Source organism: Dromaius novaehollandiae, chromosome 14 (genome assembly GCF_036370855.1).
Source record: "Dromaius novaehollandiae isolate bDroNov1 chromosome 14, bDroNov1.hap1, whole genome shotgun sequence".
NCBI classification, from domain to species: Eukaryota; Metazoa; Chordata; class Aves; order Casuariiformes; family Dromaiidae; genus Dromaius; species Dromaius novaehollandiae.
Window position 1 is genome coordinate 1255084 of NC_088111.1, and position 22177 is coordinate 1277260.

General features: G+C 58.1%; 1 protein-coding gene across 2 annotated transcripts in view; it reads right to left on the reverse strand.

The window, feature by feature from the left end:
* Window positions 1–22177, reverse strand: part of PRKCB (protein kinase C beta) — a 134277-nt gene that overhangs the window by 41293 nt on the left and 70807 nt on the right. For both annotated transcript variants that reach the window (XM_064520015.1, XM_064520014.1), the window contains exons 4-8: window positions 20100–20211; window positions 18824–18952; window positions 7071–7227; window positions 6558–6692; window positions 4403–4499 (exon numbers count right to left, since the gene is read on the reverse strand). In XM_064520015.1, coding sequence (XP_064376085.1) covers window positions 4403–4499; window positions 6558–6692; window positions 7071–7227; window positions 18824–18952; window positions 20100–20211 — 630 coding nt within the window. The remainder of the gene's footprint in view (window positions 1–4402; window positions 4500–6557; window positions 6693–7070; window positions 7228–18823; window positions 18953–20099; window positions 20212–22177) is intronic.

Consider the following 22177-nt stretch of genomic DNA (forward strand, 5'->3'; position numbering starts at 1 on the left):
GCCTGCTGCCGCCGCAAACCGCCCGAACGCAGGATGCTCGCGCTCAGAGGAGAGGAAAAGTTCCTACGTTAAAAGGAAATGTAGTCATCTTTCCAAAGGGTACAGGGTTTTTTTCCCCTAATCTCAATCTTTAAACTCTAGCAATGCTCCAAAACCAAGGGGATATCGAGGCGGTGTGTTATTTCAGACCAGCTCAGAGGACACACAGCTGAGTCCCTGCAGGTTTCTGCCATCTTCCCCATCACGAGCGGCTCTGCCCGGCTCCCGGCAGCGCGCCAAGGGTGACACAACACCTGCACGGCCGCTTTAAGGGTGGCAATTCCTCAAATCACACCCAGGTGAAAACTCGTAATGCTTCCACTCATCACAGTGCAAAGCCTGGGAGCCCGGGAGAGGTCTCCGGCTGCGGCACCGACCGCGCCGTGCACGTTCCCGGCCGCAGCGGGACTCGGCCGCGAGCAGCCCGGCAAGCGCAGCCTCCGCGCCATCCGGAGCCGGGGCCTCGCCTTCAGCAATCCTCTCGCTATCGCAGCTCAGAGCCACGTCTGCAAGAAACGCGCGCTTACCGGCGCGCAAAACAGTCGTATCGTGTGAAAGCTTTCCTAAATACTCCATCACAGTTAAAAAGCAATCTTGTCAGATCAAATTTGACGCTAAATTAACCTCTGTGAAAACAAGCTTCAACAGATTTCAAGGGCAATCGTTATGTTTCCATTAAATTACGCCCAAAAGCGCACCTCTGCAAGCACATTTTCCTGTGCACGTTTGCAGCCCAAACAGCGCAGCACCGGGGTCGGTCACGGGAATTTGAGGGAAACACTGGCCAAACCAGGATGGGACTTTCACTCCTGACCAAAATGGCAGAGACCACCACGAAGAGGGGGAAAAGGTGAAGGATTTTCATGTGCTTCATTTAAGCAAACCTGTGATTTTAGCCACGGCATCAGCAGCAGCGTAGGCAGAGCGTTTCTCACGCACAGGCTTGCACCCGGGTACCTAAGGGTGAAAGTGGCTTCAGGTCTCTTTTGTCCCCCACAGCCATTCTCGAAGCTTGTGTTTAAACAGGAGCTGCTTCAATCATATTTAGTCTTGCATTTGACCTTAATTTGCAACGTCACAATGCCGTCACAGGAGATGAGATAAGGATATAAACACAATAGGACTTTTCTGAAAAAAACAGGCCAAGCATGGAGCTAGGCCAGAAGGGGAAAGGTCTTTTCAGCATCCAGAGGAACAGCCGGGCAGCCGGAGAGACCACCCACCAAGTGAAGCAACTTGCTTTTGCTATTACGTGTCTCTAACGCCTATTTCTCAGTGAGTACAAAAGTCCTTTAACCTATTTTTAATATGCTCCTAATGCTCACACAATCTTGAGACCTTTTTAAGTTTTACGACTGAAGCATGCCAAATATTGCTCTCAAAAAAATTAAAAAAAGTACTTGACCTTCATTATCCAACTCCATTTGTCACACTTAATTTACTACATCTGAATTTATGCAACAGCAGCTGATGCTCGCATCTATCAAGCTGCCCCAGCAGCGGCTGATAACGGCTGCGCAGCGTTGGCAGCGTCTGCGCTGCAGGTCCTTGCGCCGTGCTCCCGCCTCCCAACTCTCCCGCGGAGCCCGGGACGTCCCCGCTGCAGGCACGAGGGCACGACCGGGGCTGCAGACGTAGCGACGCTGCCGGGAAGGGGGATTTCTCTGGTAACAGAGATGCAACGGAGCCGTCTCGCAACGGAGGATGCGACGAGGGGAAGACGCAGCAAGGTGAGGACACGGTCATAGTCTGGAAGAGCGAAATGGTACTTCTGGGCAGTATATTTTCTGATCTGTAGTCGGCTCATCTGTGACTTCAAACGTGCATATGATTTTAACACCGCTGCAGCATCAAGAAATGCAAGAGAAGCAGGGCAGGTAGCTAATACTTCATAAAACTAAGTGTTACATATGGTACATGGTTACGGCAACTGTCATATTAAAGCTGTCTTATCTTCTTGCATATCCAGGGAAGTTATATGTAAGTGAGATAAAAAAAAGAAAGGTCATTTAGAAAAAGGAGCTCTCCGGTCCTGCACTACAGTTACGGACTTCAGCCTGGCTTCCATAAGGCCGATGGTTTTATTTCCTATATGGCTCATTTCATACATGTCTCCAGATGGAATGCATTCCTCCTCAGGGCTCTGGGAAGGTTTTAGCTATACTGAAAAATGGTAAAGAGCTATTAATTCAGTAATGTCTGGATCTATCATTCTGGCAAGAGCTTCCATGGCTTATTGAGTAGTAAATAGAGATTTCTCCTTGACGCCTCCTTGAAGGGAGAGTCGGACCCACACTTCACCGAAATCTGTAAGAGACGAGCACTGAGATCTCACCAGCTTCAGCCCGTTTCTGTTCAGACCCTCGTGCCGCTGGTGCCGAGCGCCGACACCTCTGACGCCGGCGGCAGCTGAGCCGGGCCGGCTCCTCCGGGAGCCCCCGGTGCGACGAGGCTCTGCACAGACGCTTTCCCGGCTAAGAGAGCAGTGCTACACGCTCAGCTAAGGACGTTTTACCTATATTACGGAAAACTAAATCACCGGCTGGTGCGTATCGCATTGGCGCTCGAGGCTGAACTCCCCCAGCATCCCATCGGCATTTCGGCCGGGGAGCAAGCGGTGCAACGCGCCCCTCGAGGATCACTTCTGCCAAGTGCCGGTTCGGAGAACCGTCATCCTCCCGCGAACCAGAGTCTCAGCACGTAAAACGCAGGACGTGAAACGAGTGAGAAGGGTTTCCTTCTGAGATCAGTTTCAAATCCAATTATATCAATATCTTAATTTACCTTAGTTAGTTATATCAATCTATAACAAGCAGCAGGACAGAAAAAGCAGATGGACAAATCCTATTTTGTTGCACCCCAAAAGGGGGGTAGAGCTGCTGTTTCACGAGCACTTCCAGCCCGCTGCCGTCAGGACCAGGTGCACCCGGCCACCCCGGGACACCCAGGATCTCTCTCCCTCCTTAGTGAGGATATCGTGTTGGAGGCACATTAACCGAGGTACTTCCTCATCTGGCGACGCTATGTTAATTCTGGCAAACGAATTGCGGATTATGTAATCCCCAGCAGCAAGGGAGATGCGTGAAACCACGTGAACGAGAGGCTGACGTCTGCTGCGCTGCCTCTGCCCCAGTAAGGAGCAGCGACTGCTTAGAAACGACGGCAGCAGAGACGCGGGATCCCGCACACGCGGAGCAGCGCACAAGGCACACGGCGAGCGTCACACGAAACCGCGCATCGTGCCATCCTCGCTGTTGTACTTGCAGCCTGACGTAAACGCCAAAGAATCATTTTCCTATCGCTCTTCTCTTCATCCACCACAAACGACTGCTCCTTTTCCCAGCTAATCTCTCACAAAGTGGGAAGACACAAGCACAGAGAGGTCACTGTGTTTTCAAATTAAGATAAAGTCTCCTAGGAGGGCGAGATGGATGGTTCGTTTAACATGCCATAATTAGAAGAATCCTGCCAAACCCAGAAGAAAATCATATGTGAGTAATTCATACACTAAATTTCCAGCTCCTGGTTTATCTGAATCCTCTTCCCTTTACTTGGTGTCCTGAAAACTCCTGAAAAAACGAGTGCCTTTGGCTCAGGTGTCGGAGCTCACCCTCACCCCCCGGCGCTCACCCCAGACCACCCTCGCAGCCCCGACAGCTGAGCCACGTGGATCGGACTCAGGAGAGATTTGGTGCAAGTACTCCGCGTTCCTGCGCACGGCATCATCGTGGCTGCAGCGGCTACACGTTTTTCTAAACATCGAACACAAGCCCACAGCCCAGCTTAGCCGGAGCCCAAACCCTGCCTCAGCCCTGCAGCAAACGGCAGCGCACGGACAGAAACGCTGAGCTAATTGCTGTTCCCCTGCAACGCGAAGGGGCCCTGGAAAAAGGGCGAGGCGGAGGCGTTCGCGGAGGCGTCACCCACCTGCCATCCCCACGGGGATCCAGCAAGGTCCTTCCCTCGTCAGTGCACGTAGCCGCACCATGGCTGGCAAGCTGCGTGTGTTCAAAGTGATTCTTTTTTGCTAAGTTTAACCAAACAGCTTACCTGCGGGAAACGGCACGCACGCCTCGTGCCTTGGAGGCAGGCGTGCGAGATGCGGGGAGCCCGGGGACGGACCGCCCGAGGTCCCGGCACGCAGAGCCCGGGGACGGACCGCCCGGGGTCCCGGCACGCAGAGCCCGGGGACGGACCGCCCGGGGTGCCGGCACGCAGAGCCCGGGGACGGACTGCCCGGGGTCCCACCAGCCACCGCGCTGCCGGGGCTGGAACCGGCCGGCAAAGCCCTTGGCTGAGGGCAGAGCCCGGCTTAGGCCAGCAGCAAGGAGAAGCGCTGAGTTCCCGAGAAAAATCAATTCACCTCAAACTTCTGCCTCAGCTCCTCGTTTCCTTCTTCTCCCTCGGGGGGCACCGGGACGTTGAAATACTCTCCCTCCTCCTGGCTCAGCAGCTTAAACCTGGAGGGAGGCAGCGAGAATCACGTCAGCAGGGCAGGGACCGCGGGCAGGCTGGCTGCACCTCCCGCCTAACTCCCCAGCCCGCGCCTGTTCCCAGAGGACCCTTCCCTAAATTTCATATCCCAAACCTCCATCCGTCCCGCTCTCCCGCGCGGAGGCTGCTCCCGGGGTTGCCGGATGGGGCAAGCGGCCAGCGCAGCTGGGAAAGGCACTGCCGGCAACCGCGGGGCCGCGACGGATACCAGGAGCCACCGGCACCTCTGCCGAGACGCCGGGGCAGCACGCGGGGAAAAGCCCCTTCCCGCATCGCGCCCCGCGGGCAGAGCCGGGCTGGCAGTGCACGCTCCGGAGGCACGGAGGCTGCCCGCCTCGCGCTGCCGATCCTGAGCACGGAGCCAAGGCTCTCGCAGGAAAAGGGGGAAAAAAGCTTAACCAGCAATTATCAGAAATCAGGGAAATGTCATTCAGACGCGGGGCTTTTCACAGAGCCGCCGGCGAAGCCTGGGCTCCATCAGCGAGCGCGTTCCCGGCAGCCGGGAGGGGCAATCAGCCGGGTGCCATCCGCCGCGAGGGAGCAAAGCGCTGTCTGCATAACGTCGGGACCGGCTCGTCCTCCGAGCCCCTCTTCTCCATTAACTGCGCTTGTTTAGGTATGAAATGTGCATCAGAGCTCCTTCTAGAGTTTATTCTAGCCAAACGCTGTGACAAGGAAAATTACTCAGCTCTCCGCTTGCAGGATTTTGAAAGGCTGGGAACCTGTCGGGCTTTGCGCCGCATTGGAAGCGGGCGGTGCGGCAGCCCTGCCTGCAGCGTGTGCATCGCTACGGGTGACTGCAAATCTACAGGAACTGACAATTTCCTTTTTTTTTCCTGGAAAGGAAGCTATGTCTCAATCAAGGTCCATTTTATGCACAGTGAGGCTTGCAGACCTGAATGCTGCTCTGTTCTCAGCTTTGTGCAAACCCACTGCGCGATTTTGGACGTGTGACTCCCGTACCAGCCCTGACTCTCCAATGCTTTGGGGTGCTACGGCTTCTGCTGCACATCAGTCCAGAAACCGGACCGGCGCTTGCAAGGAGTCCGCAAGCGCTGCAGAAAAGCTGCTAAATTTTGCTGCTGTTCAATGGGAAGAAATGCCACAAGGCGCGAGGGGAGACAGCACGTGCCTTGCACCCCAGCACTGGCTCGTGCCTTCATGCCAACGCACTGCCTGCCCCGGGCAGGCGCAGGACCGTCCAGCCGCGGCCCAGGAAGCCAGTGCTCCCCGGCTCGGCCCTTCGGGGCGAAGGGGATGCTGCAAGCTGCCGGGGGAAGGGGATCTGCATCCTCGCACGGGATCTGCATCCCAGCGTGGGAGCGGCGCGGGATCTGCATCCCAGTGCCACTGCGGGAATGGTGCGGGCCCTTCTTGAACAGGATAAGGCAAAATACCAATAACAGCTGATTTTTCTGCCTGGGCTATAGCAACGGCAGGCAGGCATCACACACCACGTGCTCAGAGTGCGTGCGCTATTCTCTTTGCTAACTCTTCCCTCTCTAAGTTCTCTCTGACTCCAACGGGAAGCATGCAGCTTCCACAGCGGAAAAGATGGAGGATCCAGGCTGCTTTCTTGCCTCACATGATGCAAATTGATACCATATGGTTTCCGGCTTCCAAAGGACTTATAAAACCTATTTTAAATTACTGCACTTCACATGGAAAGCACGGGAAGGTAACACAGCTCTTGGGCATCAGTGACTAGGGGAAAAAAAAGGGAATGAACAGGCGTGTATCCTGCTGGGGAAGATAAAATGGAAACGCGCGGCACCATTCAGCGCGAGCCTCCCAGCCCCGCCGGTTCACCGCCCGCACGGCAGCAGGACGCGGCGCTCCGGGCATCGCTTCTGCTGCCGCGGCAAACACCCCGCAGCCCCGGCGCGTGCCCCGGCCCGGGAGCAGGGGCTGCACACGCCGCGCGGGAACCCAGCGACCCTCGTCCCGGCGAGGGAGCGTCGCTGGCAGGGGACGACGGGCGGCCGGACCTCCTCCTCGCGTCGTTACGCGAGCGGGACTCTTACCACCCGTCGACGCCGGCCTTCTGCAGTTCGGAAATCCCGAAGGACAGGGAGCCCATGAAGTCGTTCCTGCTGGTCAGATCCCAGTCCCAGATCTCCACGGACAACCGCCTGTCTTTGTCTGCCTCCTTCAGTTGGCTGGAACAGAGGGCAGAAAACGGGATGGTTTTATTTCGGAAGCTCTCGCCGCACCCCCAGGCCCTTGGCGCGCAGCCGGAACACGGCTCTGAGCGGCGGGATGCTCCTCAGAGGCAGCGCAGAGCTTTAACGCGCGACTCCCCGAGCAGCCGTTCCCATGGGACGACGCGCGCTCCTTCCCGGACACCCCCAGCCCCGGCCGAGCGCGGAGCAGAAGCTGGAGCGTTTGAGTCACGTTTACAGGTCCGAGAAGAATCATCTCTCAGGTGAACAGCGTAATCTCCCTCAATAATTAAATCAGAGCAAACACAACCACGCTAATTCTTGGGGGTGAGAGAAATTAGTTTACAGGTTTGAACACATTTTTCTCGTACTTACAATTTAAATGTCTCGTTCCACTCGGGATTCAGGGAGCACTTTATAGTTTTGGTCTTCTGTTTGCTTTCATTTTTGGGGTCAGGGATTAGTTTAAGTTTCACGTAGGGATCTGACAAGCCATTAGGATCCATAGGAACTAGGTTTTTAGCATCTCTTACTGCGGAGGAAAGAAAAGAAAGAAATTCAATATTCAAACTATAAAAATACACATAAGCCTAGACAACTTCCCTATGTCACCAGTGATACAAGTGCGAAAATAGCGGTTAAAACCAGAATGAAATGCAGCCCGACCGCGGGAGCAGGGCCCGGAAAGCAGGCAGCAGGAATGCTCCGTCTCTGCAGCCCGGCTGCTATAAGCAGCCGCATCCGAGGAAGATGATGGTTGTTCATCCGTGGCACTCTGAACGCGGAATAGGGATCCTTCCCGAGACATCCAAGAGGTCCCGAGGCATTCCCGAGGTCGTGTTTGGAAAGTCGCTCCCAAATCCCCCCGACGCACGGCCCACGTCCCTCCCGCGCTCCGGCAGCACCGGCGCGTGCTCCTTCCCTGCCGAAACGCCGGCACCTCCGGCGGCCTGGGCCACGCGCTGGGCTCGGGCGAGGGGGTCGTGCGGGGCTGGGAAAACGCCCGGCGGCATCGCATCTCCCCGCTCCGCGTCCAGAGGCGGCTGCGGGAGGTCAAGGTACTTCCAGAGGATCGGTCAAAACAGCCGCTCGCTTCCCCAGTCATCGGCGGAGAGCTCCCGAGGCAACGCTGGGAGCCAGATCGTTTTAAAAAAGGGAATTAATGCTTCAAAATCCGCAGCCTAGCGCTCTCCTCCTGAAGCGCAGTAGCCCAATTTCCAACTCCACGGAACAAAACTTGTAGCCAAAAATCAAGCCTGCGTTTATAAACTAGCTCATTCACCACCGCGACACCCCGACGGAGGCTGGCGAGACGGGAGAGGCCCGAGCTGCGGGTGCCTCCCGCGCCCCGAGCGGCGATCCCACCCCGGACCTGCCCTTCGCGGCGAGACCCAGGCCCAGCACGGGGCTTTGCCGGCCCGGGGGGCGGAGGAAACGCGGCGAGGGCCGGCGGTCCCGTGGGCCGTTCCCTCTCCAGCCCGGCCGGCTGGGACAGCAGCCGTCCGTCTCTCCGGGAGGAGGGAGCCCCGAGACCCTGCGGGCAGCACGTCCGGGGGACGGAGCCGGGACGGGGCTCCCTGGGACACCAGAGGACACCGGAGCATCCCAGCACGCTGCAGAGACGGCGTCCGCGGAGGAGGCTCCATCCTTCCCGCATGTCCCAGGAATTTTTTTTCCAGCAAACATCACGTAACTCCAGCGGAAAGCTCAACACCAGACCTGAGCAGTTTTCAGATTTCTCAGGCTCCTGCCAATTCGCCACCTAACGCGCAGGCTGTTCTTCGAATTACGGACAGCTTTACGGAGGCGCTGGGCCATCCCTCCACAGACCCCAAACGTGCATAAATTAATACATATATTTTTTAGATTTCGGACATAAACACTGACTCTGCACTTCCAAGGATATATGATAGTTATTCTGTGGCTTAATTTGGACTCTCAGTCAAAATCTCCTGTACAAAGCTTTGCACCATCCGAGCGGAAAGGCTCGCAATCTGCTCCGCGAAATCTCTAAGTAATGAGTTTAATTTCCAAGGACCCTGCGAAGGCTCAGCTGTGCCTTCCTCGCCATCTCCCTTTATCAGGGGAGAACAACACATATTTTCTCATCACCGTTACAGGCTTTTATCTGTGCCTTTTTGATAGGGGGAAAAAAAAGCCTATCTTTATAACCACATTCTTGAATTACAAAATACAAAAGTGCATTAGGGAAAAATCCCACAGCAGGGCCTGACAAGCCGTTACCTGACTCGCGACGGGGCTGCGAAGGAAGCAGGCTTCCCCCATTTGCAAATAAACAGCAGCGATTGCTTTTGATGTTTGCAAGCAGGGGAAGCGCTGCATTGGGAGCCCAGCGCTCCGGCACGCTGCCCGCACTGCTGCACGGCCCGGCGTCCCCAGACCTCCCTCTGCCCGGTGCCCTTGGCATCGCCCGGTGCCCTTGGCATCCTCCAGGGTTTCACTCCGTGCTCCGACGTGCTCGGCTGAACCGGGGCCTCCTGATGTCTCAATATCCTGCCCCGCAACTCTGCTGTGCTGCTGCCGCCTTTCGTTACCGTCCTTGCTTTAAAACGCCTGTAAAAATGCATCTCTCCGTGACCTTGACTGTCCCCGGCACGGGGAGATGCTGGAGCCTGGGGAGACGTCGGAGCCCGGGGAGATGCCGGAGCCTGGGGAGACGCCGGAGCCCGGGGAGATGCCGGAGCCCGGGGAGACGCGTCCAGTGCAACGCGCACCCCTCAAACGCCGGGGGAGCCACCGGACCAGGCTGCGGGGCTGAACCAGCATCCGCGGCGGCTCGAGACGGCCCGGGGGGCTGACGCAAACCCCGATGCCGGCTGCCACCTCCGCTGCCGGAGAAGCTCCCGTACGCCGCTCCGGTCCCAGCCGAAAGCAGGAGCCCGGGACGTTGCTGCACTGCACCTCCGGGAACGGCGGGGAGAGCAAATCCCACGTCCGTCACCACCCTCAACGCACCGAAATCCCCAGGGACCCCTCACCCCCCCCCGGCAGCACCGACGGCCCCGGGGATGCCGCAGCCGGAGGGACACGTCCCCCGCGGGGCTCAGACCCCGGCGGCGCCCGGGGAGAGGCGGCCCGGCTACGTCGCGCTCCATCAACGCACGCTCCGGCTTTGCTGCCTTCTCGCCGCGCGCAGGGCCGGGAGAGCGTCCTCCGGAGACAAATGAATCAGCCGGCGCAATTCATCAGGCCATCGTTCAACTCTTCACAGAACGGGAAAAATAATTCCTGACCCTCATAGTCATCACTTTATGCCTTGAAGCATGAGATTTGATTACTCCACGTTATTATCTCAGCATGCAGACCTAGACATTTCATTAATGGGAATAAAATTATCTATTCATTTTAAAAAACAAAACGCTTCTACTCTGACCTTAAGTAACTTTCTGATTTTTCAAGCAGAAATCAACAATTAAGTGAAAGAAGATAAAAACCTTAAAAAGTGTAATAGTGGTATCGCGTATCAGAAGAAACACGCTTTCTCCAACAGTTTATGGCATTTCTTTGACTGTTAAATGTGATGTGAAATATTTTTACATCTCGTATTATGACAGTTTTGTGCATCGTTAAGAAGAAGCAATATCACTATTAATAGTTATGAGCAAGAATGTTATGGTCTCATTTAAAGTAGCTGTTCTGAAATCACGGAGAAACAGCCGCCCGGGCTGCAATGCCGGCTGCTGCGCCCGAGCCTGCCCGGCGCCGGGGCCTCCCGACCGCCTCCGCTCCTGCCCGGGCCAGGGACTCGCCGCTGCCGGGAGCAGGGTGCCCTTCCGCAAAACTTGCAATGGTTTTCAGCTCCAAGGGGACACGGCGGGAAGGGGCCGCGGCTGCCGTCCCTCCGGGCTCGTGCGGCTGTCCGCGGTCAGCACCCATGGGAAGGCAGAATTCCCATGCTCGATGAATTACGGCCAGAAAGTTCTTTACTAAATACGCAATACCATATGGGGGTTTGCTTTTTGGTTAAAAGAAAAAAGAGCCAACAACAAAACCTGCTCCCACCCGGCTCTTAGAGACAACTTATCCCGGCTGCCAGCCCCTCACCCGCGCGGGTGGAAGCAGGGCCGTCACCGCACTCCTGGAGCAGCCAAAGCCGCTTCCCAGCGCCCAGGAAAGGCTCCCGAAAGCCCCACTTGCTACGAGAAGGTCGGAGCCCGGCAGCCCGTCCCAGACCCATCGCACCACCGTGGCCTCAGCCAGCAAAACACACGAAATGCATCTGGTTCCCGCGATTTCGCACCTCTTCTGGGGCGGGATTTTGGGCAGGGGCAGGCTCCACGCTGACCGCAGCGCTCGCCGTCCCCGCCTCGGAGCCGCCGCATCCCAGCGAGCGCCTGGCCCGCGGATTAACACCCTCGCGCGCTGAAACGTTTAATTAATACTCTGCAGAAGAATACATTTGCACATGCTTATATAATAGAAAAAGCACAGGGCTCATTACGGCTGCATCTTCCTGGGCTGGTGATTATTAATTAGCGCACTTCCAGCTCGTTTTTCTAATCACAGCATAATTGGTTTCAGCTTTGGTCAATGTTTTACTTCATCAGCTCGGTAAACGGGGAGGCCCCGGCGCAGCGGCCCGTGCCGGCTCTGCGGGCACAGCGAGGGGCACCAGCTCCGAGCCCCGGGCTGCCGCTCGGACCGGGAAACCTTCCCGGAGGGAAGGGCCATGGACCGCGAGGCTTCGTATTCTCTCACTCCTCTGTTCCCCAGACTCAAATATTCATGTCTCTTAATGCGACAGACTCGAAATAATCTGCACTGGGAAGCGTTTCTATTATGGAAGCACAAACGTGCAACGCCTTGATGACATTTTAATTTGCTACAATTTCCCGCTTTATTCAGCAGTCTTTTCCCCCTAATCAGACACTTGATCAAAGCCCAGGGCAGAACACAGGCTGTGACCGCACATTTGCTCCCGTCCAACATCAGCCAGACGACGCCCTGTCTCACTCCATCACTTCTGCCTTCCGCGTTAGGCAACGCGTCTAAGCACACCCACCGCATCGCTCCTGCTCGGCGGCATCCCGGCACCACGCCGCAGCCACGCCGCGTTTGCAAGTCTCTTTCTTTGTGTTTTCTTCAGAGCAAACTGCATGTTAACACCGACCCCAGGGTCCTTCCGTTACGTTACCGCCCTCAGAGCTAACGAGATCGGACCCGCGGACACAGAGCAACGCTGACCTGCTCCAGGGGATCCTCCCTCGATATTTAAGGCAAATCAAGGGGCTAGAACAAGCTCTGAGAATGGGATGACAGCGAGTATCTAGACCTGCTGGGCGTAAAGGGCCACGTTCGCTAAGCGATTGGGGTAAAACCTGCCCAAGTCACTTAAGCATCTTCAAGTGACCTTCAAAGAGAATTAAGAGCTTAATTTGCTTTGGCAAATCTGCAACTCTTATAAAACCCTTCTAGGTACTGAAACACTTTGTTTACCAGGCCCAAAGAGTCACTTCTATTTCATCAAGCAGTTCAAGCCAGATCAATCCAACCCACGCTACCTACTTAGCACGACGAAGCCGCGAGCGCGAGTTTGCCGTGGTTTATATGGTGGGTGAGAGAAACAGGGATCTCGTTTTGCCGTTAAAGGAGACGCGAACCGAACGGGGCCGTCGCCAGCCCGGAGCGCAGCGGAGCAGCCGCTTCCCGGCCGCTGCCGTTCCCGTCATCTCCGGATGCTCCCGAGCTGCCTAGCGCCACGTGTTTAACTTCCCCAGGTTCTCAAAGCTTCAGCTGGAAAATTCCAGGCGACTTGCAGCGGTCCTTCTCAACGGGAAGAAAATTCCAACTAATGCATTAGCAAAATATTGCTACTGGTATAAGGGAGCGCTGGAGAGATTTATCTCCCGCAGCTCTCCCCGAACGGCTCTGCCCAGCGCTGAGGAGATGGAGGGTGGGAGGGTTTGGGGCTCAGGTCGGTGGCTTTAGAGGACGTTGTGAACTGACAGGGCAGGGACCAGCTACTGATGCTGATTTGGCACAGCACTGACTGCTGCAAGAAGGCTTTTTCATAATTTAAAATAACGCATTTAGCAAGCAGAGCTGCTAACACCATTCGCCAATTCTAGCCAGCTGCTTGTGGTTTAACACACCTGCGAGAAGACACGTTTTCCAGTCGCATGCATCCATTCCCAGGCCTGGTCTTTGCGACGCTGCAGAGAAGTGCTTTAAACTCCAGCCAGCCTAAACGCACAGAAACGCTGGACATTCAAACGCATTTCTACTTCTGCTCAAATCCATCTTGTATGATCGGGCGTTGAGCCAAAGCCTGCCGCCCCCCACGACGCTGCGCGGGATGCGTCCGCGACCGCGAGCCACCAGCGCGAAGCAGGAGCGAACCTGCGCCCGGAGAGGAGCCCGCCGGGACCCCGCACGGGGCCACGCTCGAGGCGGCAGGACGCGGCGGGTGGCACGACGGTGCCCGGCCCCGGGGGCCGCGCGGGTGCCCACGCTCGCAGCCGCCTCCGCCGCGTGCGGACCGCGCGTCACCACCTCCCAAGGGAGGGTGCTCATGCCAAGAGCACGCTCTCGGAGCAGGGCCCGGCCGGGGAGAACACCACTGTTTTACGAAATCACGCAGGGTCGATGCAAGCCAAGCCTGACCCAGGGCCCACCGGGGGCTGCCTAGGCGTATTTTGTGGATTTTGAGAAATCTGGCGTTTCGGCTACTGGATTTCGGTGCCCTGCCTCTGCTACCCAAGTGCCGTAGGACTGCTCCAGCATCGGCGGCGGACGCGGATGCACTCGCCGGTCTCCCACCCTGCTGCTCTAAGTCCCATCCCAGTTCTTCAGAGCTGAGAATGGGTTAAAACATTGAAGTTAAGGTTTTTCTCAAATTATTACTATAACTTTTGCAATCTTAGCGTCTGGCAGGCCGGGCTGCAGGCAGGACCTCACCAAGCCAGGGGCTGCAAAAAAGCAAAACGGGAACACAGCCCCGGCTCGAAGGAAACTCGGCACGACCCCGGGCAGAACACCCGTCCCTTCTCTACGACTCACCAAGTCTCGTGGCGAAAACTACACCTTGAAGCAGCGACTTTCACAGTGCGAGTTTGCGTTAAGTTTAAAAATATTTTCTCTTATTAATTTTCATTTTGTGAGATGAAGCTCGCGGGTATCCACGACAGCGGCAGCAGCAGCCAGCGCCAACAGCAGCCTCGGTGCCGAGAGCAAGGGACCTCCTCAGGCTGGGGCAAGTCAAGGTCTTCTTTAAAAAGGGGGCTCAAAGAGTTCCATTTGTTTGCTCACTGGTTAAACGAACAAGTCATTTCAAGTCAAACACCGCAATCTGTTTAACCGAAAAGCTGTGCTTTCCGCTGGGAAGGAAAGGTTATCCCTACAAAGAGAAGGATTCGGAGGAACACAGAGGAAAAAAGCAAAACATGCTACCTAAAAGCATTTTTTAGTCGGGGCAGGGACCAGACCGTCTCGCTCTGCAAAACCACCTCCTCCTTCCCTGCTCCCCCCCGCGCTCGCCAGGCTTCACAGTGCCGCCCTTCATTCCCGCCGGCCATCTCCATCCCTGCGGGATCACCGCCCAATGGTGCCCCCATCCCCGCGGGATCACCACCCAAAAGGTGCCCCCATCCCCGCGGGATCACCGCCCAATGGTGCCCCCATCCCCGCGGGATCACCGCCCAGAGGTGCCCCCATCCCTGCGGGATCACCGCCCAAAAGGTGCCCCCATCCCTGTGGGATCACCGCCCAAAAGGTGCCCCCATCCCCGCGGGATCACTGCCCAAAAGGTGCCCCCATCCCTGCGGGATCACCGCCCAACGGTGCCCCATCCCCGCGGGATCACCGCCCAACGGTGCCCCATCCCCGTGGGATCACCGCCCAGAGGTGCCCCCATCCCTGCGGGATCACCGCCCAAAAGGTGCCCCCATCCCTGCGGGATCACCGCCCAACGGTGCCCCCATCCCCGCGGGATCACTGCCCAACGGTGCCCCCATCCCTGCGGGATCACCGCCTAATGGTGCCCCCATCCCTGCGGGATCACCGCCCAACGGTGCCCCCATCCCTGCGGGATCACCGCCCAAAAGGTGCCCCCATCCCTGTGGGATCACCACCCAGAGGTGCCCCCATCCCCGTGGGATCACCGCCCAAAAGGTGCCCCATCCCCGCGGGATCACTGCCCAACGGTGCCCCCATCCCTGCGGGATCACCGCCCAACGGTGCCCCATCCCCACGGGATCAGCGCCCAACGGTTCCGCTGGCGGGCAGGGAAGGCCGCCGGGATTTCCCCCTGCAATCCCGGGGACGGGACATGCCGGGCCCTGGCCCAGCCGCAGCCACGCTCCGGGCTCGGGGCGCGAGTCACCGCCGCTCCCCGGGCTGCTCCGCGCTCGGCGCTGCCCTCGGCTCCCCGGCAGCCCGGCCCGGCGGGGGACACGCGCCGCCACAGCTGCTCCCCGCCGCGGAGCCAGGATTGAACCTCCGGAGCCGGCGCACGGCACGTGCTGACATCTAGCGTCCAGCTCTCCGCGCGGCCCAAGCCACCGCGTCCCCGTCCCCGGGCGCCAGAGCCGGCTCCTGGCTGAGGCCACGCGCTCGGGACGCGCAGCGGACGCGTGCAGGGCGTTTTCCAGGCGAGGTTCATTGCAGGCGAGAGTTTCCAGCACAACTCATAGCTCTGCCTGTGCCCCGTGCTGGAGCTCCGGTTCCCTGGAGGAGCCGTGCTCCGGCTGTTCCCACGGCACGTCGTGGGAAACCGGTGGCCTTTTTGGCCCGTCCGGTCAGCGGCACGGACCCTCGTCGCCCTGGACGTGGCTGCGTCTGCACAGGCATCACCAAGAGGGCCAGGACCTCCCCAGGGCCGGGTTTGGCCCCGGCCGCAGGCGCGGGGCTGCGCAGAGCCAAAACCCTCACGCCGGCTTTTTGCACGGACCTCAGACAGGGCGTTTCGGGGCACAGGGACGCGTCGGAACGAAGGGCAGCACAAAACACTCAAGAAACACGCGTGGATTTTCCGCACAGGTGAAACAGGCTCTGCTCCTCCCCGAGGATTGCTGCCGGACGGGACCCCCCAGGCAGCTCTGCACGGGGGCTCCGGCCGCTCGCGATCCCAGACCGCCCTCCGTCCTGCTTTGTGCTGCCTCTACTAAAACTGGCCAGTTTTCCAGAATCTCCCAGCCAAAACCCGGCAATACCAACGCGCTGGTTACGGGGAGGCTGTGCCTCTGCGGAGCACGCAGCTGCGGGGGGATGCAAATCCCTGCCGAGCCCGAGCGAGCGGGCAGCGAGGCGCCGAGCCCACCCGGGGTCTGCACGCCAGCCGCTCGCTTCGCCCCCCAGGTGCCGGCCGGCCGAGCTCGCTGGGGGTCTGCGCGGGCGTTTCTGCCTCCCCTCCAAAGGGTGAAGAAGAGGAGCCCCCCAGGCCCGCAGCTGCCGGAGGGGCGGGGGACGCTCAGGGCCCGCAGATGAGTGCACCAAGCCTCTCCTCTCCCGCAGCGCTCCCACTCCCTCATCAGCTATGCAGCAGAAGCGGAGAGCACAGCACTTTTCCCTGCTTTTCTGGAAGAGCCAACAGATGACATGTTTTCACCAACACCTCCATAAAGGGCCAGAAATAAAACAGCCTTTCAAGCCCAGCTGAAGGAAGAAAAGAAAATCCAGCTGCACAAAGCGGCGCCGGGAGTTTCTCCCCTGCCTTCGCAGCAAGGCGGACGGCGCTCGGCTGCCAAGACGCCTCTGCGGCGGTGGGACGCGGGCTCTGCGTGCCCACCCGCCCCGGCCCTGCGCCGCGCTGCGCTGGGAGGCGAGCCACCAGCCCTGCCTCTCCCCCGACGGAAGGCACCTGGAGAGTAACGCTCGTGTCAAAGAAAACGCTGTGCATTTCACTGCAATTCTCCTGTAAGACAAACAAAACATACCCTTTCCAAATTTCCACTGGTATTTCCAAAGCTTGATGTTCTTCCCGAAGACGCTTCTGACAGCGCCGTGGGCTGGAAGGGCTGCTGCACTCACGTCATCGGCCCTTCTGCCTGGCACGGTCAGACCACGCCAGCCAGCAGCTTCGGGCTGCCTCTTTCTGAAGCCATGCAAAAAATCTCCTTAGGCACAGCTGAAAAACCTGACTTATTTCTGCCGCACTGCCCATCTCAGCAGGCACCCGCAGCACCTCACTGTGCCTCGCTGGCCAGACCGCCAGCCCCTGCCCTCGCACACGCTTCCCCTTGCAGAGCTTTCTGAACCAGGACTAGGGCGTCTCTTAGATAAACAGGTGGGATTCAGTGTGTCTCGTCGTAAAACCTGTTTTTCCTCACCTCGCCTCATTCCTGCAGCCATTATCTAACCTATTCCCAATTAATATCTATCACCATCTTCCACAGACCCATCGTCACACACCCAACGCTCCTTCAGAGCATTTCGGATGACGCAAACCCCGTGTTACGCGGTGGTGCCGGCAGAGCCCTGCGCTCCTCTGCGCTTGCACAGCGCGCTCAAAACGCACCCAAACGTCCTCTTCTGCAAGGCCGAGGTCACCCGTGTCACCGCCAGGCCATTCTCAGGCCCGTCCAAAATTAACCCAATTAAAGCCAACCCCACGGACACGGTGGTGCATCCGCATCTCCCGCCACAAGCTGAGCCACCGCACAGGACGCCGGAGACCAGGCTTCTCCGGAAAGAGCCAGCAAAAGCTGGCAGGGCGACGTGGAAGGGGCCGGCCCTCGCTGCCGAGGTCACCAGCGTGACACACAGGGGCCCGCTCGGCAGCGAGGCTGACCTTTTGGGGCAGGTAGGTGGTATTTCAGGCCCCACAGTCTTGACTCATCCTGGGAATAAGCTTTCACAGCCACGCGGCCCCCCCGCAGAGGCCGTCCCCACCCCGAGCTGCCCGCGACCCCCAGCATCTCCCCGAGCAGAGCAGCAGCCCCGGGCAGAGCTCTCCTTGCCAGCCCAGCACCGGGCTCGGTCTTTGCAAGGAAAACCCCATCTGCTCGGCAAGCTGCACCCTCGCCCGCTGCAGAGGATCCCCTCCCCTCCGCACGCTCGGCCGCTCATCAGCGCGACAAGGCATCTGCCACCAGCCCTGACCCGAGAAGTCCAAGCTTCGACCTGATCTCTCCGCAGAGGACACAAGGGCTTTGCAAGAATACGGCTCATGTTTTAAGAGACGCTTATGAGTCGGGGTGGGAAGCGACACGTCCTGGGAACCCAAAATTGGGTGGCAAAAGCCTTTTGAGAAGGTGTAACCCTTTCCCCCGCCACAAAGCGAGGACAGACAAGTTCTCAAGGTAAGACAAGAGGAAGCCGGGATCTGGGACAAGGGCTTTTTCCCCAGAGACGGCATTCGGGATACTGGGACATCTATGGCTTACGGGGAGCCTCTGCGGATGGAGGTGTCTAATCATCCGACTGCAAGCGCTCCTCTTCCACCCTCCCCAACGGCCGCGCGTGCACGTCTCCCGCGGGCAGGCGCCACGAGAGGGCACTGGCACTCCACGCTTCTCCCGGCAGTGCCCGAGCACGGCGCTCGGGATTCATCCGGCGCGATGGGCTCGCTCGCCCCCGGCACGCGCATCATCACCGAGAGCCGCCCAGCTCGGCTCGCCGCGCTCTGCTTCTTCCGTTCTCTTAAATCGGCGGAAGAAGGTTGCAAAGCTGAAGTGGCCAGACAAAAGGACTGTCCTAAGCGCAGACCAAGACCTGTATGGGTCCAGCTACCACTGAAGGCACAGAAAGATCCATAGGAACAAGCGTTCGCTCTCACATGGACAGCGCAAAGCAAATAGTCTTTTTCACGCAGCACAGTGAAACTGGAAAGCTTTCTGCCCTCCCTTCCCGGGATGCTGCAGGTACTGGAGTTTTACGTGATTCAACAAGCAATTAGAAAAATTTGTGATTGAAAAAATCTAGCAAGGGCTATTTAATATAGATATCACCGTGGCTCTAGAAACCCCTGAGCCACTGACTGCCGGAGATGAGGAACGTGGTCTGGAGAAGGCTCAGAGCATCCTTCTGCCCCACCGGGCACCGCTCCTGACCACAGCCAGGCCGCGGACGCTGGAGGAGTCGGGCCTCTGCTGTGACCCGGCTCTGCCGTCCCTATGGGCACACGCGGGAACGAGAAGACCCTTTGTGTAGTGTTGTAGTCACACACCTACCTACAACGGTTAGAACGTCTTTTTCGATGTCAGCCCTGATGTATATCCGGCCCCGACGCTCGGTGTGGTCCGTTCCGCATAGACTGGGGACGTTCATCACGCAGCGCTTGTGCACGTTCATCATGCAGGCTGCAGAGGTGGAGAAAAAGGAAGATTCACTCAGCACCTTCCAGCATGTCCATCACAGCTCACACGGACGTTCAGAGCGGATCAGGAGGAGGAATCTGGCCTTCTTTTAGCAGAGCGCGTTTGCGGGGGATTCTGGGGTAAACATACAGCAAATGGGCCCTCACGCTGAGCTGGAGGCCTGGGGCTCCAGCAGGGCCCTGCACAGACACAGGGACCAGCATTTCGGGTGCAGGATCTTGCCTAAAGGGATGACAGGGCTTTTAGCCCTTGCTCTAATTACTCGGAATTTTAATGACTGCTCAGACCCCTCTCCCATAACGCCCGTGGTGCAATGCCAGGAGTCCAGCTGGATTCACCAGGGCCTAAGGAGGGGCACCAACCCCCTCCATGTTTTTACCTTTAGATACACTTTAAACAAATTCATTTCCTCTCGGTAACATTTTAAAGGTGATAATGAATACACTGTTCCCATAACAGTCAGCAAGCTTCTATATTTATGAGAAAGCCAGCACATGGCGAGCACCGGCGCGTGCTGCTCCCCGCAGACGGCGTAAGCAGACGCTGTATATTCACAGTCGGTTTAAACAGGGATGCACCAGATTAATTTGGAAAATAACTGATCTCTCTCCATCTCCTCCTCTTCCTCCATCCACTCCCGTATAACAATTCCCCCCGCTGCTCCTGCACCCGGGGACAGGCTTCTGCTTTCTAGAGAGGCCGGGCCGGGACCGCAGCCGACGGCAGGCACCCGCACGGCGTCAGTCGGAGCCGGGGCTGCGAGAGCTGCGGGGAAGCTGCGCTGGGAGATGCAGGCAGCATCCCCACGGCTCCCGTCCCAGCCTGGTGTCCATCGCCGCCCAGGAGCTCTGCCCTGGGGGGGTCACTCCCACCCGAGCAGGGACGTGCCTGCTCGTGCCCGGTCCTTGGGGCACCAGGGAGCCTCGCAGCACGGCGTGCCAGCGGCTGGCCGGCAGCCGAAGAGGAGAAGCCTTCGCCACGTCCCAGGCGGGCTGGGAGCCTCCGCCCGGGCTCTGCGCGTGCTGCGGCCACCCGGCAGGCTCTCTCTCGCCCCAGCGAGCGTGCCAAGCCGCCCGTCACTCGTTCTGCTTCCTTTCCCGCAGCAACGGCCACCGGTTGCAACACTTACTGTCGCATTTCATCCCCTGGTGGATGAGCCCGTACAGCAACGAGCCGCAGTGGTCGCAGAAGGTGGGACTGGAATACGTGTGGATTTTGAATTTGTGTTTGCTCCGAGGATCCTAAGAGGAAAATAAAAGACAAAGATTATAAACTTGCATCAAATATTGGCAGGGAACCAACATCCTTTGCATTTCGCATGCCAGCTGGCTTTGGAGGTACAGTTAATGGACTTCAGCAAACTGCCACCGACTGCTGTGGACCTCGTCCAACAGTCGCCGAGATCCAGCTTTATTGCTCCATGTGTTGCTGTAGCAATAAGAGAGGAAGGCATTGGTTTGTTTGGGGATTTATTGTTTTCGACTTGGTCTTAGCATAGAAAACACCAGGTGAAACTGGTATGTAGAAAACCAACATAAGGCCTGGACCCTACTCAAGTTCCACGTCAACCGAGCGGGGTAAGACAGGAAAAAATACCCACGATTTCCATACCCAACAATCATCTTCGCGCTCTGATGCCAACCACTTCGCAGCCTGCTCCTAGGGAAACAAGCTGCTGAAGGTCTACTTCTAATATTCTGAGCTTTCTTAAAACCGACTGCAGACTTCATTGCAGCCGCACAGTTTGCAGCGTGCTGGGAGAGCCCCGCTTCTTCCCGACACCGTCTGCAGTTGTGCACGGACAGCATTGCAACCCGAGCTCTTAACTTCTGACAAGACTCTACGGAAATTAAAGCCAAATCAATTCAAACAAGAAACACAATGGTTTCTCAGAAGGGGATAGATGAACCATTGGAGCAGCCTACCGAGGCAGGACTTGGTATTTCTTAATAAATTCCAGGCAAGACAACACAATTCTGGAAGCCCCGATCAAGGCTCAGCTGTTCGGCTCGATGCGGGGTAGCTCTAAGGCGCCTCTGGGTCTGTGTTATGCAGGAGGTGGGACGGAACAGCATGACTCCTTCTGGACTCAAACCGGTGAGGAAAGCGTCCGTTTGAGTTCCTGCGGTTACTGCAGGAAGCTGCGGCAGCGAAGGCAGAGCCTGGGCAGCAGCGCGCGCTGACTGCCCTGCCCAGCCGAGGGAGAAGCCCCGGGGGCCGGAGACGCGGCCGCGAGCCAGGAAGGGCTGCGGGCAGAGCGAGGGGGCTGCACGCCGCGGTCAGGAGGGCGGCCGTGCTCCAGCGTGGATGCAGAGCCCGAAGCGAGGAGGCCGGGGGACAGGAGCACCCGGGCAAGGCGAGGAGGCCGGGGGATGCTCCCGGGATGCACAGCACTCCCAGCCGACCTGGGGAGAGCAGAGGGACACAAACGGTCACGAGACACGGGCAGGAACCTAGAGGGCAGGGCTGAAGAGGAGGGAACGCGCTGCGGCATCCCCCACGCAGCGGCTTGCTGGCAGGCAGCTTTACGAGCCACGAGCAGCTCCAGGGCCGCACACTTGGGCTGAGCAACGGATGCACCTGGGTCCGACCCCCTGGGACCAGGTACTTGGACACAGCTACAAAGAGCAATCCCAAAAGCCCAACAGACCTTGCTGGCTAACGTTCCTCAGGAATCCCAAATCTAGTTTGTGCCAGACCTTGCTGGTAGCAGCGATTGCATCCTATTTGTGCTGTGTCAACAGAAGGTGGGCAACCCTGTCTCCCTTCTCCTTCCTCCAGTCCCACTGCTCTTCTGCCATTGTAGCAAGAAGAAAAATCAGTGACACTTGCTCCAGAGGTCACCAAAAACAGCAGAGGGGTGTAACATCTGGCTTAGTTTCAACAGCACCCTAAAAACCTACTTGTTATGAGCTCGGGCTACCAGTGGTGGCCTCCCAACCTCCAGATGCTCAGCTGGCTTTCAGCGCAGTTCCCCGGGGCTTTGTGCTTTGCTCCGGGCTGGGCAGTTGAGCAGCACGTCCACACTGCTGCTGCAGCCCCAGCCTCCCAGCTCAGCCTGCGCTACCCTCAGCGGTCCTTGGCTTTCAAAGCCGCAATTCCTGGCTGCTCCGAGCCCGGCACAGCCTGATGACCTCCCCGCCTTACCTCCTCGCTGCTCTGCCATAAGGAGGGACCTTGAAGACCAGGAGCTCTCGGCAAGCCTCG